The sequence below is a fragment of the Nematolebias whitei genome, chromosome 18 (genome assembly GCF_014905685.2).
Source record: "Nematolebias whitei isolate Nwh7 chromosome 18, NemWhi1, whole genome shotgun sequence".
Taxonomy (NCBI): domain Eukaryota; kingdom Metazoa; phylum Chordata; class Actinopteri; order Cyprinodontiformes; family Rivulidae; genus Nematolebias; species Nematolebias whitei.
The window spans coordinates 18,740,414-18,761,225 of NC_056515.1; the positions used below are offsets into that span (position 1 = coordinate 18,740,414).

At 39.6% G+C, this 20,812-nt stretch overlaps 1 protein-coding gene across 1 annotated transcript; it reads right to left on the reverse strand.

The window, feature by feature from the left end:
• Positions 1-1,931: 1,931 nt before the first annotated feature.
• LOC119424956 (drebrin-like protein B) lies at positions 1,932-19,665 on the reverse strand. The gene is made up of 15 exons (XM_037692478.1): positions 19,430-19,665; positions 19,285-19,340; positions 17,078-17,190; positions 15,500-15,574; positions 15,245-15,385; positions 13,203-13,280; positions 12,951-13,102; positions 12,820-12,874; positions 10,149-10,214; positions 9,808-9,916; positions 9,459-9,728; positions 5,628-5,696; positions 4,171-4,265; positions 2,648-2,717; positions 1,932-2,068 (listed from the first exon to the last, which is right to left on the reverse strand). Exons 1-15 carry the CDS (start codon positions 19,510-19,512, stop codon positions 1,932-1,934), a joined length of 1,569 nt encoding a protein of 522 aa, XP_037548406.1. The 5' UTR covers positions 19,513-19,665.
• Between the last annotated feature and the right edge of the window lie 1,147 nt (positions 19,666-20,812).

The following is a 20,812-nucleotide window of genomic DNA, read 5'->3' on the forward strand; positions in this document are numbered from 1 at the left end:
ACGAAGCCCACAACGTGACTGCAGGCGACGAAGCCCACAACGTGACTCCCAATTAAAATCTTGTAACTCAACTTGGTTTCAAATGGCTTTTGCTCAGATCTGTTAACATGAAGCTATTTGACAAAGGTATCTTGTTCTTTCAGACATGTTGACTTGTATACTAGGGAATAACTATGCAGAGTAGTTTACCTTAAATGTATTCTATCCTGTCCCTAAATCATGCATAAAAGAGCCAGTTCCTAAATCTGTTACAGCCCGCTAGCGAGGCATAATGTCAGAATGTGCCTCGATATATGCTCCACATCCATCTGGATTCCTTGCCACACGCTTCGAAGCCTTTAAATCAGAAGGATATTACTATCAAAAACTGACCACCAGGAGATGAGTTGGATCTCGCGTTCCTCGGTCCCCTTTCTTACTTGGTGTCCTTTCATTCGGAAATCAAGGGTTTAAAGAAAAGAGAAACGTAGCCTATACTGCTGGAGGTCCAGTGTGGGGGGGGGAACTCTGTCATGATTTGGGGTGTAATGTGTGCCGTTGCGGAGTGGTGGTGCAGAGGTTGAAAGTGGGCCTGTGATCGGTAGATCACCTGTTAAAGCCCCAGTACGAACATCAAAAGTGTGTGGGGTAGGTGAAGCACCCACAGCTGCCTCACACTCATTCGCCCCAATGAGCAAGGCCCTAAACCCCCATCTGCTCCTAAAAAGGTCTCTCTTGTAAATGAGTTCTTGTGGCTCAATGAGACTACCTGGTCTAAGAGTAAATGAAAGACTGCAGGTGTTCTGTTTTCTTAAATCCAAGGTCACAACAGTCTACTAGAATGTTGGAGGACTTCATGATTCCTTCTGAGGATCTGTATGTAGATGCAGATTTAATCTTCCAGCAGGAGCACCAAAACTTGATTTGATGCCCATGCCACAGTGCTTGACTGGCCAGTCAACTCGCCGGACCTAAACCCCATTGAGAATCTATGGGGTATTCTCAAGAGGAAAATGGAGGGGCACCAGACCAAACGACAAAAAAGAGCTGACAGCAAGCATCAAAAAAATCTGGGCTTCCATAAGTCCCTGGCAATACCACAGGCTGATTGTCTCAATGCCACATTGCAGGCTTAAGGCAAAAGGATTCCCAACAAAAGTATTGAAGATTGATATATCATTTTGAAAGTACCATATTTTGATCGATTTGTTGTGATCCTAATTTCTTTATTTTGCAAAAACTGAAGTAGTGTGGGCTGATGTCTCCACAGTGTTATAATTTTGGGAAATCCTGTTTTCATGGGTTTCATGAGCTGGAAGCCCAAATTATGTAAAAATAAACATACTTGAAATTGTTTAAATTGTAGGCCCTGAATCTATTAAAGATGAACTTTTTGAATAGAATTATGAAAGTGAAACAGCTTTTCCATTATATATATATATATATATATGTTCTATAATTTTAATAATCTGTATTCTTTTAAATTTACCAGAAACTTCAAAATAAATTCTCACCCTGTACTGAACATGTTTCCATGGTCTTACCCCAACCAGCTAGCTGGTAAGACACGTGACATCAATTTGAACCCAACCCACTGGAACCTGAAAGGGGCTATAGAAACAAAATGTGTACCAAACTGAGTCGAGGTGAACTGAGCCAAACCGGGCTGAAGAGGAGCGGTGGAAAAGGGGCTCAACAAAGCATCAGCACTTCCGTTTTATGTGCTTGAAACAGTGAGTGTAACATCAATAGGTACTTCTAAATCTGACATTTTAATTATTAGGTACAAGATGGTTTTAAAACAATCACAGTACGGTTTGAATTGCTGCCTTAAATGTTTTATTGTTCATTTAATGTGATTTTAATGAAACTTCATGAAAAAACAGCTTATGTAAATGTATATTTGCATTATTTTAGCATCCTGGAGCCATCCATGGAAACAACCTTTAACATTAGAGAAGCTCAACATAATTGGCAGGGAACAAGCCGTAGTGTCCGTCAGGTCCGTAACCTCTCCACCAGCCTTCATCAAGCATTTCTATCTGGGTTATAATGTCATCGGGGTCAAAGGTGATCTCCGTTTCATCCGCTGTGAAAGCAAGTAGGATGCACATTTAAAGAAAGTGTATATTGTTTTAAAACGAAATCTATAAAGTGCTTTGAATAACACGTGCAAACACAGGTATACCATAATATCAAAATATATCATAAACCCATAAACTAAATCTGTGCCATCTGACATGCATTTAGTTATTTATTGTCTGTCTAAAAGAAGTCTCTCTTGAAAATGAGTTCTTGTGGCTCGTTGAGACTAACCTGTATAAATAATGGTTGAATGAATTGAATGAATGACATAGCAAGAATATTGCGCTTCTCTTTTTATTAAAGTGATTAAATTTTTCAGACTTCTCTTAAAATTAATAAATATCTATATATATATATATATAAATGTCAAGATCTTTAGCTTATTAAACATTGAAGTTTAATATTTCAAGAGCAGTTTTGGCATCTGGTGTCTAGGCTGTCATCGTGCACATTTAGCTCAAATTGTTTTTTATGTTTATTTTTTTATGTCCGCATGAGATAAAAAATGATAGATCAGACGTGCTTTTTATTTTTCCAACACAAAACAAGATGCCTTTCAAAACTGTTCTGTGTGTATACGCACCAGCCTGATAATCATAAAGGGCTTTAGCACACTTCCCATGTTCGCTGTCCCCCACTGCTAGTTCTCTAACCTGAAATTACATTTTAAAAAAAGTTTATTACATTTAATGGCTTTTAAATATTTCCACATTCAATTAAAACAAGTAACAGTGATATTATTTATACATAAAGAAATGACAGAGAAATCCAACACTCTCAAAAGGCAATAATTAAAAAAGAGAACGTAAAATGTCCTAAAACAATGAGGAAAGAAGAGGCAATGTTGTGCTAAAATACATTTAACTTCTGACAACCACAACCAGAACCACAGGCACCACGTTAGACGCTGAATGTGGGTTAAATCGAACAAAATTTACAACAAATATTTTAAAAAGTTTTCACTGTTTGGCAGCTACTTCCAGTTTTATTTTATTTTGTTTAAATTTGCATAACCAACTGTATATTAAAATAGACAAAGTGGCAATGAGAAAGGGCATTTTCTTGTTACGTTGAATTGAAGTTAACAAGACCTGGTTTATTGGGGCTGCCATGTTAAATTTTTGCAACCAAACTCTGTACTGGAGATGTGGGGCTTTAAGTCCCCTTTAAGCCCCCACACACAACCATGGTGTTCTGTGATCTTTCTTATAAGTATGAAATAACCCATTACAAATACAAGTGCTAGAAATGTGAATATTTAAACATAAAACTGCAGTCAAAACTGTCTGAATTCAATAATTCAGCACAGAAAAAGTGAGAGGTGGGTTTTTAATGTTTTATAAGAAAATTCCCATTCCTTTATACAGACAGGGTGGGACTTAGAACTTGTACAGGGGCCATGTGGAACAATGGTTCCATTCTGGCTTCAACTTCCAGGTTCCTATCTTATGTCCAGTAATTCATTAATATGTAATGATTTTCACAGTTTCTTGCTTGATAAAACATACCATGATATTAAACAAAAATTATAATTTATTTACTTTATATGTTTTAATCCAAGAAACTGAATGATATTTCAAAAATGTCTGTTTCTGAGTGTCGTGGAAAAAAAGGAGATTCTCAGAAGGAGAGCAGTCCAATTTTCACAGAGCATGCAAATACAAGATTACGCTGTTATCAGTGCTCTCATCCGTGTGAAACCCTGACCTGCTCTGACTGTCTGGACTGGACAAGTTAGTTTTATAGAATAATCTTCCTGTCCATGCCCTCAGCTCCTCCCCCTCCATGTCTGAGCCGTCATCCTAGGGTCCGCTGCAGACAGGAAGGAGTGGATCTGAGTCAAGGACTCTGCTTGAGACACGTCACCACATCATATCAATATCAAATCAATGTACCATTTCTTTCTGTTCTTCACTGACTGGTCACAGTGGGAGTGATTACATGGGACCGTTAATGTCACACATCACAACATGAGCAGAAGGACATTGCAGAACGTTCCCACAGGAGAGTTATTGATCATGATGAGTGCAAATAATACACATTACACTTTCAATGAACATGGCGATGGGTATTAGTACTGCTACACTAAGAAAAAAATGGTCTCACCTCATGTGCACTCTCATAAAGATGCTCATAAAGATTAGCTCTGGTCTCAACTGGATCTGGTACCTTGTACAGATCAGGCTGAACTGGAGTTTCCTCTGTGGGATGAAAATAATAGAACATCTTGTCACTTTGTGTTCTTTGTGTTTTAGGAGAGAAATAGGCTGAAATGAGTAATACACAATATAAAATAAATCCTCAAAACTCTACACAGAATAATACTGCATGTACAGTAATTTGTATCGGGCGTCCTTTAGTTACGAAAATATAATTAAAAGTCAAAAGAAAAGAAAATCACACAGATCTGTCCAGTTACAGCCTCAAGCCCTTTGGGTTGGTGGTCCATGATGCAATCAATCAGCTGTTTTTCTTCCACACATCCAGTTGCCAAATCATATTGAGAACAAAGTAGACAAATATAAAGTAAAATGCTTGTATCCCACTGGACTGCACATAATGGCGAGTAGACAGCGATACAAAATTGTGAGAAAATCCCTAACTCTTGAACTTACTGAATCGGTACTTATAACAAATTTTTCTGCAACTGTGAATAAATTGTGACATTCACAAGACTTTTTTTGTGACGTTCAAATAGATCTGTTTCAACTCTGTCACAAAGTGTCTTATCAATCATCATATTTCAATTTGATCACAGTATTTGATTATCTCCAATCAGTCACGGTTTGGTTTCTTTTCCTCCTATCTGTATACCGAAGCGAGCATGGTCCGTTTTACAGAAGCTGCCATTGAGTATTTGTGGAACCAGAATTTGAGCACTAGCAATGTGGGGCTTTAAGTCCCTCCTACTTCCCTGCACACAATCATGTTGTTGTGTGAGCTTTCTATCAACCATCCAATCACTTATTGCACCTAAACATGTAGGAAAAAAATAATATTTGAGCAGACAGTAACAACACCTAAAAAATGAAAAAAAATTAAAAAAAACTCTGAAGTGTGTTTTGATTGTTTCTAAATGGACAATGTCCCATGTTTTGTTTGAAGTGGCGGGACTTAAAACTTGTACTGGAAACAGATGTAACTTCTGAGTTTGGTTCTGAAGTCCATTTATATTTACAGTCTTTATGCCCACGATGACTCTCGCCATTTTGAGAAGTGGTTTAGCAATTTTTTTTTTTTTTACATGTTAAAAATTCCTGTGGCTCGAAGACTATGCCCTGTGACTCGCCAAAGTAGATTGAAAACCTTCACAAACATTTTGGAAACTTCCATACACATTTAATTCACATTTTGTCACCAGCAGTCACAACCAGTTGAGATACATGTTAGAAATTTGAACATCTGTGAAAGTCAACTCCTATAATTTACACTTTAACAAATATTAAGGCAGGCTTTTGTTTTTGTTCATTTTTTTGTGAAAATATCTAGTATATGATATGGTTTAAACAATACTTAAATCTGTTCTGTTTAAGGAAACTTCTTTACTGATGTTGACACCATACCTGGAGTGTTTTCATCTTCTTCATTATCAAACTCATCTGACCACTCCTCTTCCTCAGTGTAACCAACCCCTGTGCTCATGGATGAGAAAGGAAAATACATTAGATTTTATTAGTTGAAACATAGCATCAAGATGTAAAACATTACATTTTGACAATCTTGATTATATAATAAAGATGTGTTTAAAAGTCAGTCGGTAGCATTAGAAATGACTCCTGACAATGACCAGCCTTTAGCTTGTCTAACTAAACAAAGAGCTGTGAAGATGAGAGCTTAGTGCTGTTTATATTTTATGGGTTATGCAGTTTAAAATAGTAGGAAAATTCGACTTCATGTTGTACATTTATTCCTGTACTATTTCTCTTTGACAGTGCAGCTTTGTGTTGTGAATTGTTTTTATGTGGATAAAAGTTGTTTTTGAATAATTTCCAACTTGTTTCACCTTAAATGTTCCATTTATTAGCAGCTTAGATGCTACAAACATCACTATTTAGAAGGATGTAGGTGTTTTTCAAGAGTTCCTAAATTCTGAGCAGATTTTACCTTGAACCTTTAACGCCAGCTATATTTTAATATGAAAGATCATGACTGATACAAAATTACTTGAATACCTCAAATGAATGTGCACTGAAAAGGTCTATAACTGCTTAAGACAAGCCCTCACTGGACAATAGACTTTTTTTGTTTGGACTCATAACTTAGAGAAACCTCTTCTGGAAGTATAACTTTTGATGATTTGGGCCAAGGATTGAAGAAGGCTGACACCATTAAATCATGTCATTCAACCATTAGTTTAATTTTACCCAGAACCAGTAGTCAGTGTTTTAACCAGCTGTGTTTGTTCTTGGCTTTGAGTGATCAGACCTACAAACTCAAATCTGTTTGTCAACCAGCTTCATTGTTTGCTACATACCATAGTAACTCGGGGGACAACACAGTCATACCATTGGTAACTCATGACAAGTCATAATTGTTTGACAGATTTCTAAAAAATGATCAGAATGACATGAATGCTAATGTCGTAGGTTTACATTTGACTCCAGCTGCAGTTGCAATGTGTGTAAACTCCATTTCCATCTACCATTTCCAGACAAACTGCACACCATACATGTTTGGTAGTTTACCAATTGTGTTTAGGTGCCTGCTTAAGAGTTTCAAACTTTTGTGGCAAATTATCTTGAGGATATTGTAAATGTTGGATTCAATTGACATCAGCCCCTATCTACACTATTCCAGTTTTTTTAATTAAGATTTTCTGCCGTGTTTGCACCTTTTGCTTATTTGCCAACAATAATTAGTGAAGGATTACAAAATAAAATAAAAAAAACTGTTTAAAGCATTTTTCAATCAATTTTACTCCCGTCAATTGACTACACCAACAAACTAAAAATGTTTGGTGTGGCCATGTTGACATGAAAAGTAAAACTATTATGTCAATGATTTTTTTTGTTGTATGTTCATTATTAGTTTATATACTAGAAACAACATTCAAGATATTTTTATTTAACCCATTTTTCTTTTTCTGTCTTGTTTTATTCTAATCTGAATCCTAGTCCTTAATGGGGAATTGGAGTTTGCTTAACCAGCCTACATGTGTTTTATGGATTTGGAGAAGGCATTTAATCATGTTCCCTAGGGAATACTGTGGGCTGTGATCTGTGAGTACTGGGGATCCATTGCTATGGACCATCCAGTTCCTTTATAAAGAGGGAGCTCAGTTTGCATTGTCAGGTCAGACCCCCAATAGCTGGGGTATGAAACTTTACAAAAGAGGGCCAAAATTCAAACTTTTTTCAAACTAAGGGCCAGTTTCAGAATCTACATTAACTCAAGTTAGATACCAAACATCTTTTCTTGGTTGCAGGTTCCTCAACAAGAGTTTGGTTGGTCTCATTTGACATTCTCTGTTACAATTTGGCATCATAATCAAAGATTACTGAAAAAAATTAAAGTAATAAAAGTATTTTACATTTAAAATAACATCTTGGGGGCCAGATAAGATCTCAACGAGGACCACATTTGGTCCCCGGGTCTTGAGTTTGACACATATGCCCTATAGGGTAAGTGTCTGACTTCACCAGGGCTGCCCTTTGTCATCAATTCTGTTCATAACTTTTATGAACAGAATTTCTTGTTAAGGGACAGAGAGTCCAGGATGGTGACTTCAGGATTCTGTATCTGCTATTTGTGGGTGATGCAGTCCTGTTTTTATCATCGTGTCATGATCTCCAGCTCTCAGAAGAGTAGTTCACAGCCAAGGGTGAAGCAGTTGAGATTAGGATTAGCACCTCCAAATCTAAGGCCATGGTCTTTTGTCAGATACAAGTGGATTGGGAATGAGTTGCTGCTTTAAGTGAAGGAGTTTAAGTTTCTTGGGGTTTTGTTAATGAGAGGAGGAATGGGGTGTAACACTGATGGACAAATCTGTGCGGCTTCTGCAGTATTGTGGACTTTGTGCCAGTCCAGTTATAGACACAAGTGAAGCTCTCTGTGTACCAGTTGGTCTTTGTTCCTACTCTCACCGCCGAAGGTCATAAATTCTGGGTAGTGACCCAAAGAAGGAGACTGTGGTTACAACCGGTGGAGATGAGTTTTCTCCACAGGATGGCCAGACTCTCCCTTAGAGAAAGGCTGAGATATTCAACATTTTTCAGTCAGGTCATCTGGACAGTTTCTTTTTTTGTGCTGAAACATTTCACCTTCGATCCGGAAGGCTTCATCAGTCAAGGAAACACAAAACTGATTCTTCCCCCAACAGATTACTCCAAAGTGGAATAATCCAGTTCTGCTTGTGATAAGATGGTCTCTTTGGTACACCCCTCCTCCATTGCCAGCCCTCTTCCTTGTTGACAGTCTTGTCAAAATGGTTGAAAACAACAAAGTCCATGCTCAATAATCCAGGTATACAATCCAACATTTTTCAGTCAGGTCATCTGGACAGTTTCTTTTTTTTTTTCGTGCTGAAACGTTTCACCTTTGATCCGGAAGGCTTGATCAATAATGTTGGATTGTATACCTGGATTATTGAGCATGGACTTTGCTGAGATATTCAGTTATTTGGGAGACACAGATAAGAGCCGCTGCACATCAGGAGGAGCCCATTGAGGTGGTTTGAGCATCTGGTAAGGATGCTCCCTGGATGCCTTCCTAAGGAGCAGTTCTGGGCATGTCCAACTGGAAGGTGACCCTGGGAAAGATCAAAGGTCTTAAAATTGTCCTATGGCAGCTGGAAAAGGGGGCTCTAAAAAATCATGTTTGGGACCTCCTTATTCAAGCTGCTGCCCCCACAACCTGAATTAGGGACAAGCAGCAGATAATGTTTGGATGGAATAATACTAATCCCATCACCATTATACACTTTGATTGTGAAATTGTGTAATTGTGAGATGATGCCTTTTAGTGAGCTGTGTAAAAACAAAAGAAAACAAGCTACCGTTGATTAAGGAGAGTTCCTGTAATTGATTAGGGACCTGTCAGTATCCCCACTCTCACCCAGTGACAGCTGCAGACTGCAGACAAGAACCACAGGATCAAACGTAAAGAATTTAAAACAAATTGCTGATTATTAGCCAGGCTAAGAACTTTCATTTGCCTTATATTTACGTCATTAATATGACCTAATGACTCAGCATTTCTGCATTTGTGTTAACATTTTGTTTAAAATTGAGTTGTGTTTTAATATTGATGAAGAAAATATGTTGTTTATTATATTATATTATATTATATTATATTATATTATATTATATTATATTGTTTAAAAAGCATGAAGATTAGTGTAGACAGGGTTTCAGTTTCAGTGTATTCCCTAACACATATTAGAAATGTATCTGAACCTCTGCTTTGTGGTGGTGTAGGAGAGGAAGCTGCAGCATGGGATCGATAGAGAACATGCGAGACGGATTGAACAGGTGAGACTGGAGGCTGAGGGACAGGTGAGACCAGAGGCTGAGGGACAGGTGAGACCAGAGGCTGAGGGACGGGTGAGACCAGAGGCTGAGGGGTGAGGAATGAATCTGCAGCAGGAGATGACACTGAACCCGACGGCTTCACAGGGATTTCACTTTCAAAGGATTTCTGGGACAGAAACGGACTCTGCAGCTTCCCTGAGGGTGAAAACATGAATGCATGAACCAATTGTTTCCATCGCATCTTGTTTACTTCCAATGTTGTTGTGTTGTTTACCAGGTCTGGATGCAGCAGGAGACCAGTTGGTGATCTCCATGCTCTGCTCCTTCTGCTTAAATATATCTCTGGGATTGAATGATCTCTGAGAAATCAGTGACTTTGCCTCCTGTGTATAAACGAGAATGTTTAAAGGGGTAGAACAGCAATTTAAGACAAAATTTCCATAAAGAAACATTTTTATACTGAAACGGCAGAGGTGAGGATATCCTAACACACCTGGTAAGAGGATTTTATTACTAGGTATAGAAGCACTAGCTGCAAATGCTGATCAATAAAGAGTATTTAATCAATTACAGGTAGATTTTGATGAGAATGCCCAGTTAGTCAAACATACTCACATTAGCTTTTTGCACAGATGCAGCAGAGTTGATTCCTGTTATCTTGCTTATATTTTCCTGCTGGTTCTAAAACAGGCACATAATGTTAAATTATATTGTTTACATTAAAATATTGATCTAAAACACGGACACATTACATTAGATAACATACTTTGTATTTTTGAACCATCTCACTAAGGAAAGAAACTTCTTACAAGGGGAAAGCATGCAAGTAACAGGAAAAGGACAATGATTCAACGACACATGACTTGATATGACAAAATGATGAGCAATAAGGAAGAAATGTATCCCCTAAATGAAAGGGAGGCGGTGACCCCTTTAAACAGAGATGATCAGTCATAAAAATGTTTACTGTGTTGTCAACAGCTGACAACATGAATACACAACAGACATAAAAATCCCAGAAATCACCAGCTGATAAATGCACAACCTGAAATACATTGGGTGTTTTCAGATCAAATAGTTACATGGACTTTTCGAGGGTCGTAAGAACTAAAGTCTTTGCTTTTGCAATGCCAGGATTGTGCAACACTTACACTGTCAACCATTTGCACTGCCACTAAGTCATATATACCAAAAGCAACAATGGAAAGCTGTTTGTTGTGGGTCTTTCCTTTTCAAAGCAGAGTTTGAAGGAACACTACAAACATTCAGAGAAAGGTGTTGTATGATCTAAATGGTTATGAAGACTGCAACGTGATTCTCCTGTGATATGAAAACATCTACAATCTTTCTTCAGATAAAGTGACTATTCAAATTTTTAAGACATTTTGATCTTGTTGTCAGCTTATGTCATACTTAAACAAAGAACTCCAAGACTAACATATTTATTTGAACAAGCGTTCCTAAAGTTTTTTGTGTTTCAGACAGACTTTCAACTGGATTTCTCTCCCTGAGCGTCAAAAACATGAGACTTGTGTGTGTGTGTGTGTGTGTGTTTAGTTATTTCAAGGGAAACGTATGGTCTGGAAGCAGTGGCATTGACAAAAAGACAGGAGAAAGAGCTGGAAGAGACAGAAATGAAGATGTTGAGGTTCTCCTTAGGAGTGAAAAGGATGGATAAGCTTAGGAATGAGATCATCAGAGATACAGCACAGGTTGAACAACTGGGAGATAAAGTTAGAGAGGCCAGACTGAGATGGTTTGGACATGTCCAGAGGAGGGACAGTGGGTATATTGGTAGAAGGATGTTAGAAATGCAGCTACCAGGAAAAAGACAAAAAGGAGATACATGGATGCAGCTAGAGCGGTCATGGAGGTAGTTGGAGTGAGGACAGAGGATGCAGAAGACAGAGATAGAGGAGGATGACTCACTGTGGAGACTCCTGAATAGGGAAAAGCCAAAAGAAGAAGAAGGAAAAAGTAGGACACGCTTATACTTGAACAAAAATTATCTGCACAGATGAACACTTTCTCATAACTCAGGTACTGTCGTTAGGAATCTAGACTTGAACAACATTCTTATAAAATGATCCCATTCCCAAAGACCTCTGCAGTGACTGGTCTGAATGACTATCAGCCATTAGCCATCACCCTGATAGTCGCTAAATGCTTCGAAAAACTGGTCATGACCCACATCAAAACAACCATCAACATCAACGAGGACCCTCACCAGTATGCATACCGCGAGAACCGATCAACAGAGGATGACACCTCCTCTGTGGTCCACACTGCACTCAACCACCTGGAACAGAAGGACTCTTATGTCCGTATGCTCTTTGTGAACTTTACATCTGCCTTCAGTACCATGATCCCCCAAACCCTGATGGACAAACTACTCACACTAGGACTAAGCCCTCCATTTGAAACTGGGTATTAGACTTCTTAACAAATATACCACAGTCAGTGAGGATCCACAACTTCTCCTCCTCCACCATAACCCTCAGCACTGGCTCCCCTCAGGGATGTGTGTTGAGTCCTCTCCTGTTTACTCTGCTCATGTATGATTGTGCACCTACTCATCCAGGCTGTCATATTTTAAAGTTTGCAGATGATACAGTGGTGGTGGGATGAATCCCAAACAATGATGAGTCCAGCTACAGGCAGGAGGTGGAACACCTGAAGAGCTGGTACAAAGACCATCATGTTGTTGCTGATCTGTTTCATGTTGCTGCTGATCTGTTTCATGTTGCTGTGTTCATTCGTGCTCATCTGCTCACACAGACTCATGTTTGTGCTGCTGTTCAACATAATGTTTTTATGCTACTAGTGCTTAGTGTATTTTTAGTTGATGTTTTTCTTAGTTCATATCTTAGATCTTATTACTGTTTTTCTTTTACAATTTATTGTTGGATGTAACTGGGACCCTGTGTACATAATCTCGTTCCACCACATGTACCACATGAGGTGCGAATGACAATAAAGAATCTCTGACTGACTCTGACTTTGATAAGCATCATGATCACTCACATAGTTCACCAGAGTTGATTTTTAAACTTGTGTGTATTTTACATTTAGTTTATCACTGCTCTAAATCAGATCAACCAAATTGCAGCCATAGTTCTTGCAAAGGAAGTGGCTTCAACCATCATAAAATCTGCTGTATGTGATGTCCTGCAGTCCAAAAGCGCCCGATGTGAATCATAAATGAAACAAACCGGTATTATTCTTTGGGACCTTTAGAAACAAAACCCCTACATTTCAAAAGTACAGAACTTATTCATCCATTTACCTGTTGCTGCTGCTCCTTTTCTCTTTCCTCTTCCTCCCTCTTTTTCTGAAGCAGCCTGTCATACAAGCACAAACATGACGCCTCGGTTTCTCGCACCTTGTCATGTGCACATTTATGAACGTTTAACTCACTTCTCCTGTTCAATCTGCCGAGTTCTCTCCTTTGCTATCCTCTCCCTCTCCTTGGACTGCTTCTCGTCCAGCTCCCTCCTCTCCTTCTCCAGTTTCTGCTTCTCCTGCTCTGCTCTCTTGGTCTCCTCCCGTCGACGCACTGCTTCATCCCTCTGAAATAAAATGTAGTTAGGTTTAAGCTTATCAAAACAGGTTAATTTTCCTCCTTTTCTAGGTTTGGATGGTGGCTCGTGTTGTGCACTGTTAAGAAACCTGAGTCTGGACCCAGAAGTCGTCCTTGTTGGTTTGTTGAATTTCCTTCACTGCATTGACTTTTTGATACACAGAGCTCTGTTGGGTGAACAGAAGAGAAGCTGAGCATTTGGTTCAAAAATAGATTTCACTATGCGAGATGAACAAAAAGGACACTGCCAGTGACATGAAGCTCTAGAAGCTCTTGTGTTTTAGAATTGCACCACTTGGGGGGGGGGGGGGGGGGTTGCTGCATGTTGGAGTATCTGTGTTACATTAATTTTGAGATTTTGCTTTTGGAAACTTTAATTCCTCTTTTGCTGGACGTAAATCTCATTTTTTTGTGATGATTTTTTTTCCTGTGGTATTGGATGCTGTGCAGCTGGAAGGATTTTTACTGAAACTTTTTTAGTTTTGGTTATATGTTATAATGTGTAACCATGACAGCAAGGTGTTTTTTTTTACAACCGAGAGCTGCTGATGAACATCTCAAAAACTCAAATAATATCTCAGCTACAGCCCAAAATCTCAAATGAGTTGAAAAGGAGGTGCCGTAGATGCATTCCCGTCTTCTTGCTGGCTGTGCTCGAGTGCCTGACCACTGAGATCTTGGAGCTGGCAGGAAACTCAGCTCGTGACAGCAGACAGACAGGATCGTTCCCCGGCACCTGCAGCTGGCTGTTCGCAGCGACGAGGAGCTGCAGGCTGCTGGGAGGTGTGGCTTCTGTTCAGGTATTTGAGATAGCTCTGGGAGGAGTTCTGCCCAGCATTCGGGGGGTCCTGCTGCCCGGATGAACCGAGAGGCCAGCCTAGTCTGGATGGAAGAATTGAATGGCATCAGCGAGCAGTTTCTTCGGATACGCTGTGGGACAGACCTTTACAAGAGATCCTTCCTAGCATCTATAACAGCTCTTAATGAAACGAGGACAACGAGCTACAACAACATTTAATTTCACTTTGGGATTAATAAAGTATTTTCGAATTGAATTGAATTGAATTAATGATATGGATATGAAAGACAAGCAATGGCATCATCTAGAGCTACAACGAGCTATGTGAGGTGTATGTGTGGCGTTGCAAATATGCTATTCATGTTACACAATTTTTTTACATGACTAATAAATCTAGTGTTAATGGAGATTATGCTATGTTTACCATAGTATAAGTATTCCTTTCTAACAGCCATGTAACTCTTTATGTCATAAAAACCCAAACAAATATGCAAATCATTGCACATCTCGTTGTGTCTCTGAGCAGGACACCTTATCCCCAGTTGCTCCCTGGGTGCTTTCAATAGCTGCCCACTGTTCCACCTGGTGGTGGATGGGTTAAATGCAGAGAGCCAATTTCGCCATTGTATGGGAACATACAACTATGACAATACACATTATTATTACTAAATGACTGACAGCAGTGCTACCATGCTTTAGGGTTAGGCATAATCAAGGAATTTATTTTCACCACTTTCATCCTATCAGCACAACTAATGTAGATTTAGATCCAAAAGGTATGTAAGACTTCTTCCTTCTTAGGCTTTTGGCACTCTTTGATTTAGAAACTAATGTTATGCCTTGGGGGCAGCACGGTGGCGCAACTGGTAGAGCTGCTGCCTCTCAGCAAGCAGATCCTTGGTTCAAACCACAGTCCAGGGGCCTTTCTGGGTGGAGTTTGCATGTTCTCTCCGTGCATGCGTGGGTTTTCTCCGAGTGCTCCGGTTTCCTCCCACAGACCAAAAACATGCATGTAAGGCTGATTGGTAATTCTAAATTGTCCCTAGGTGTGAGTGAGAGAGTGAATGGTTGTTTGTCTCGTTTGTCTCTATGTGTCCCTGTGATGGACTTGCGACCCGTCCAGGGTGTACCCCGCCCCTCGCACAGTGATTGCTGGACATGGGCACCAGCGACCCCCATGACCCAAAATGGAATAAGCCGGTAAAGATAATGGATGGATGGATGTTATGCCTTGGTGCAGGAACAAACTAACATGATGCATCATTACTAATTGTTTGTATTCCTCTATAAATGTAATAGTGCGTTTGTTAAAGTGTCTCTGTGTCTTCTCACCACAGGTCCTTTGGGTGGCTCTGTATACTGTGTTTGTTTGTGAAAATTGAAGTTAGCTCCAGATGCTTTGGCCACTTTGGCCAAGATGGTTTCCGGCTCCACATCTTCCTCTGAGCGGGCGTTTATTGTTACATGGGCTCCCTGTGATCACACATACAGTACAATGTTGAAGGCGGCAAACAAACTGGGACTTATTTAAAGTTTGAGAGTAAGGGTTGTGTTTGTTTTCTTCACTGTCACTTGATTCAGACTCACCTTGAGAAAACCTGCTATGGAGCTCAAATGGTTGGCACACATTCCTTTACGAGAGTCCTTCACACCCTCACCTGTCTAGGGAAACACACACACATACTGTACACAGCCAAGTTTAGGAGAATGCACACATGAAGACACAATTGGGATATCACCCTGGGTGGAAAGAACTGCCACTGACCACATCACTTCAAATTTTATTTTTTGCCCTGATAGAAGAATAAGTTTATTTCGGCTGCACTCTTGTTCAGGGATCACCACAGCGAACAAACTCGCATTTAATATTTGGCAAATGTTTTATGCCGGATACCCTTCCTGACGCAACCTGGGCTTGAACTTGTAACCTCAGGATTACAAGGTGAAAAAATATGCAGTACAAGTACTGATGTCTTTTTTTTTTATACAGCCATGAATGTACCAAAGCTGTCTCCATTTCTTCATCATCATCCCCCTTTGTGTAGAACCTGAATCTACTTATGACTCTGATTCCTATTCACGCCTGTTTCTGCTCACCTGTTCTTTATCAACTTTTCATTCCTTTAGTCTCCTCTGTTTGCTTTACAAGCTGCCTGATTATTGTCATTGTCTAAGTCAGTTTCAGTTCTTGGACTTGCATTTTGACCGCCCTCCCTCACCCCAAACCATAACTTTAAAGAAGTGGATTATTTGACTCAGTCAATTCAATACAGTTCAATCCAGGTTATTTATATAGCACCAAGTCACAACAGAAGTCATCTCAGGGCACTGAACAGAAACATTCACATATTCAAAATAATAACAATAATAATAACAATATTATTATGTCCTGTCTGGCATTGTGGACCTCAGAATTGTTGTTTGAGTGTCAAGGTGAGACCCAATTGGATGTATTCAAAAGCAGAAAATTAAGGGTCATCCAGGTTTTTATGTCTTTAAGACATGTTTGTAGTCTAAGTAGCTGATTGGATTCATTGGGTTTCATGGACAAATATAACTGTGCATCATCAGCATAACAATGAAATTTTATCCCATGCTGTTTAAAATCTTTACCTAATGGAAGCATATACAAGTTAAACAGTATTGGTCCAAGCACTGAACCCTGAGGAACACCATGACTAACTTTGGTGTATGAAGAAGAATCATTATTTACATTTACAAACTGGAATCTATCAGATGAATATGACTTAAACCAAATTAAAGCTGTTTTTGTAATCCCAATATCATATTCAAGCCTCTGTAGTAGAATATTATGATCAGCTGTATCAAATGCAGCACTGAGGTCTAACAGGACCAGTATAGACACAAGTCCATTGTCAGAGGCCATGAGAATATCATTAGTGACTTTCACCAGTACAGATTCAGTGCTGTGGTGAGCTCAAACCTGACTGAAGCTTTTCAGTCATCTAGAATGTAAGATTTATGAATAAAAGACATGCTCTTAAAAAGCTGAAGCGATAGAAAGTGGAAACAATTCATGATGTGTGTTTGTGTGTGTGTGTGTGTGTGTGTGTGTGTGTGTGTGTGTGTGTGTGTGTGTGTGTGTATGTGTGTGTGTGTGTGTGTGTGTGTGTGTGTGTGTGTGTGTGTGTGTGTGTGTCTCACCCAATTTATGAGGACATATTTTGGCAGACCAGAGTTAGGGTCTTGGACTCGACAGAAGGCATACATCACCTTCCCACTGTTCAGCTCTTCCACCATTTCTTCTAACCCACCATCTGTGCGCACACATACACACACACACAGTTGCATGATTTATTGTGTTTCTAACATGAGTTTTTCGCGTTAACGTTGTATCTTTAACTTTTTGTTTTAGTTCCTTGTGTTCAGTTTGACAGGTGAAATAAAGAAGTGTTTCCATCATCAAGTAAATCACTCTAGGAGTCTACATTTGGGTCCTCAAGCCTTCACTTCACTGCTGACTCTGTTGAGGTTTTTAAAAAGCAACTGAAAACACTTTTATTCTCCCACGCTTTTATGTCATGATTTTATTGTGCTTCTTGTAGTTTTTATGTTTGTTTTATTCTTTGTATATTTTAGCGTTGATTTTTATTGTACAGCGCTTTGTGATTTTACGTCTGTGATAAGCGCTTTATAAATAAACTTTACTTACTTACTAACTTACTTGACTTATGTTTATATATATATATATATATATATATATATATGTATTCATGTTATCTGACTTAGTTAACCCTAACTTTGAAGATTCTGTAACTTTATTAATTTTGATAACATTCATTAAGATGAAAACAATCAAATTGGATCCAGTGTAACACGTACTGTATAAACCACTGTGCACCCAACCCATGATCTCATCTGAGGAAATGGCAACAAGATCTTTATAGTTTTTTTAAGCTGTATAATAATTTCTTTCTCCACATATCCATCCATCCATCCATTTTCTTTACCCGCTTATTCCATTTTGGGTCACGGGGGTCACCAGTGCCCATGTCCAGCAATCACTGTGCGAGGGGCGGGGTACACCCTGGACGGGTCGCAAGTCCATCACAGGGACACAAAGAGACAAACGAGACAAACAACCATTCACTCTCTCACTCACACCTAGGGACAATTTAGAGTTACCAATCAGCCTAACATGCATGTTTTTGGTCTGTGGGAGGAAACCGGAGTACCCGGAGAAAACCCACGCATGCACGGAGAGAACATGCAAACTCCACCCAGAAAGGCCCCAGGACCGGGGTTTGAACCAAGGACCTGCTCGCTGAGAGGCAGCAGCTCTACCAGTTGCGCCTCCGTGCTGCCCTTTTCTCCACATATATCCCTTATAAAAGTTCCACTTTGTGCAAGTAAAACAGAACAGTTTAAATCTCACAGTGACAGAAGAAGCATCTCTCCCTGTCCACACACTGATTTTATCCTTTCATTTCTCTAAACAACTCATTTAGAGGCATGTGTCACCTGATCTGCTGCAGAGCAGGTCAGGTAACACAACGCTGTCAGAAAACATTTAAAACCAGAATTCAGCTCACCAAGCCACTTATTCTGTTTCAAAACTAGGGCTGTGATGTCACAGTTACAGGAAAAACACAGGATTTAAATCTCATTATTAATAAATGAAAGGTGGTCAATAATGGGTTTTTTTGTTTGTTTGTTTGTTTTCTTGCCTGTATGTTGTGTACTTACTGTATCTGTCAGAAAAATATCTCATAAACCACTGGATGAAATTTAATGAACCCCCCACCCCCATCCCCCCCAAAAAAATCCAATACACATTAAGTGATTTACTTTGTAGTCAGCCTAATGCAACATGGCTGCCACAGCTGATCAACAGGGCTTCTGCTCTATTTCTGGTGTGGCAATTAACATAAAACATTGTTTTTGTACAACAACAAACAAAAAGCGTTTCCCCTCTTTAAGATGATAGCGGTGATCATCTGTAACAAATATATCCTTTATGTAGCTTAGCCAGATGTCTGTGTTATAATGGTTCAATGTGAATACATGAATGTTAACTCCTTACATAGCAGTGCAGTTTGAGGTGCAAACAGCCCTTGATAAGAGCTTTAACGATTAAATGACTGTTATAATATAATGACTATTCATCTTTTGATTCAGGCCAGCGTAATATGCTCGATCTCTTGTTGACTCCGGGCCTCAGATTTTCCAGGATGCTGCGTTTGAACCAAATGTATACACTCAGTGCACGGAGGCATCACATGGTGAAGACGGTTTGCTAACGTTCACACACACACACATGACAGTACCAAGCAGGAACCTGAAATGGATTGGTGTTTAAATCTGAGCTAAGCTGTCACCAAAGGCAGCTTGGAATATATTCCAGGTCTCACCTCCTTTTTCTGCCAGTCGAATGTCATTACTGTTGCCTTCATAAGTGAACAGAGCCCTGAAAACAGATGAAAGCAGCGACTGCCTTGAGTGAACAAAAAGCTCCAATCCTCGTGTTTTATCCACGCAACAGAAAAAGGAGCTCACCAGTTTGTATCTGAGCTGCCATTCAACACATCATTGTAGGCGTCCAGCAGCGCGCGGCCGTTCTTACTCAGGTTGACTGCCATCGTGGTCCAGGTTTCCTCACAGTCCGCACAGACTGCCAGGGAATCTGACAGGTTCAGGAGGGAAAACAACAATCCAGATGGATAACAAGCTTAATCAAAGGCAAACTCCGGTTTATTGTGATTTTCCAGAGTGAATTTGGCCTTTGCTGGGATGTGTCTAACCAGTTGGGTTAGACGACTCTAACCTGATGAGCCACATTCTTTGAGAAGTTCCTCCCCTCGGACTTCCACACCTCCACTCATTAACCGGAGAAAGAAATCCAATGAACAATCTTATATTAAGTATTTTTTCTTTGTAAATGTCCAACTCATGGAGTGAGGATTTGATACATGTAACTTAATGCAGCCTGTCAGCAGAGTGACAAAGACTTTATGTATCATGTCCCTGTGAGGCCTGTGTGGAAACAAAAAGGGTGTGATTGTTTGGTATTCTTTTGTACACAGATGGAAAATGAGTCCCCCAAAACAAGTTGAGACACATTTTTTTAACTGACTAGTTTCAGCGGAAGATTCCCACTTTTTGTGGTCTTGTAATGTTGAGACCTTCTATCACTTCATTGTTTGGTTCTTGAAAATGTTTCATCTCTCATCCTGTAGAGTTCAAGCACACAGAAAGGGGTGGATTTCATACAACTTGGGTATAAAGTGTTACGACCCAGGCCCTTCGCCCTGGGATCCTGTTTGAGTGTTTCAGGTTCCACCGGTGACTGGGAGTTAAGGAGACAGCTCGCCAAAGTCTCCATTATTCAGATGATAATTTTGGTTTAATTAAAAATAAAACTTGTTTAAAGTTATTCCTGCGTTTTTCTCCTTTTTTTTTGTAATGGTCTTTGAGACAAACTGTAATAAATGTAATTTATTTCATTACAATCAACTACTTTAAAACTTTCAGACTTATAGTTACCAGTAATTGGCTGTTTTTTTTCCCATTGAAGCACAATGCAGATTCCCATTTTCACCCAGAAGAGTGAGCTGCAGCACAGAAGAAAAACTGCGCTGATGCAAATATTCAATGAAAGTGACCTCCTGTGACCCTGAGGACCCAAATGGATTATGTCCTTCAGTCAAGTTCACACCCTCAGTTTTCTCTCAGATTATCCTGATGTTCCAGCAGTGCAGATGATGCACATGGTTAGATATATTAATCTATTCCTGTTATTTGATATTTATCCATCCATCCTTGCATCCATTATCTTTACCTGCTTCTTTGCTGATCTCGGGGATCACTAGTGTCCGTATCCAGCAGTTACTGTGTGAGAGGCGGGGGGCACCCTGGACAGGTCTCCAGTCCATCACAGAG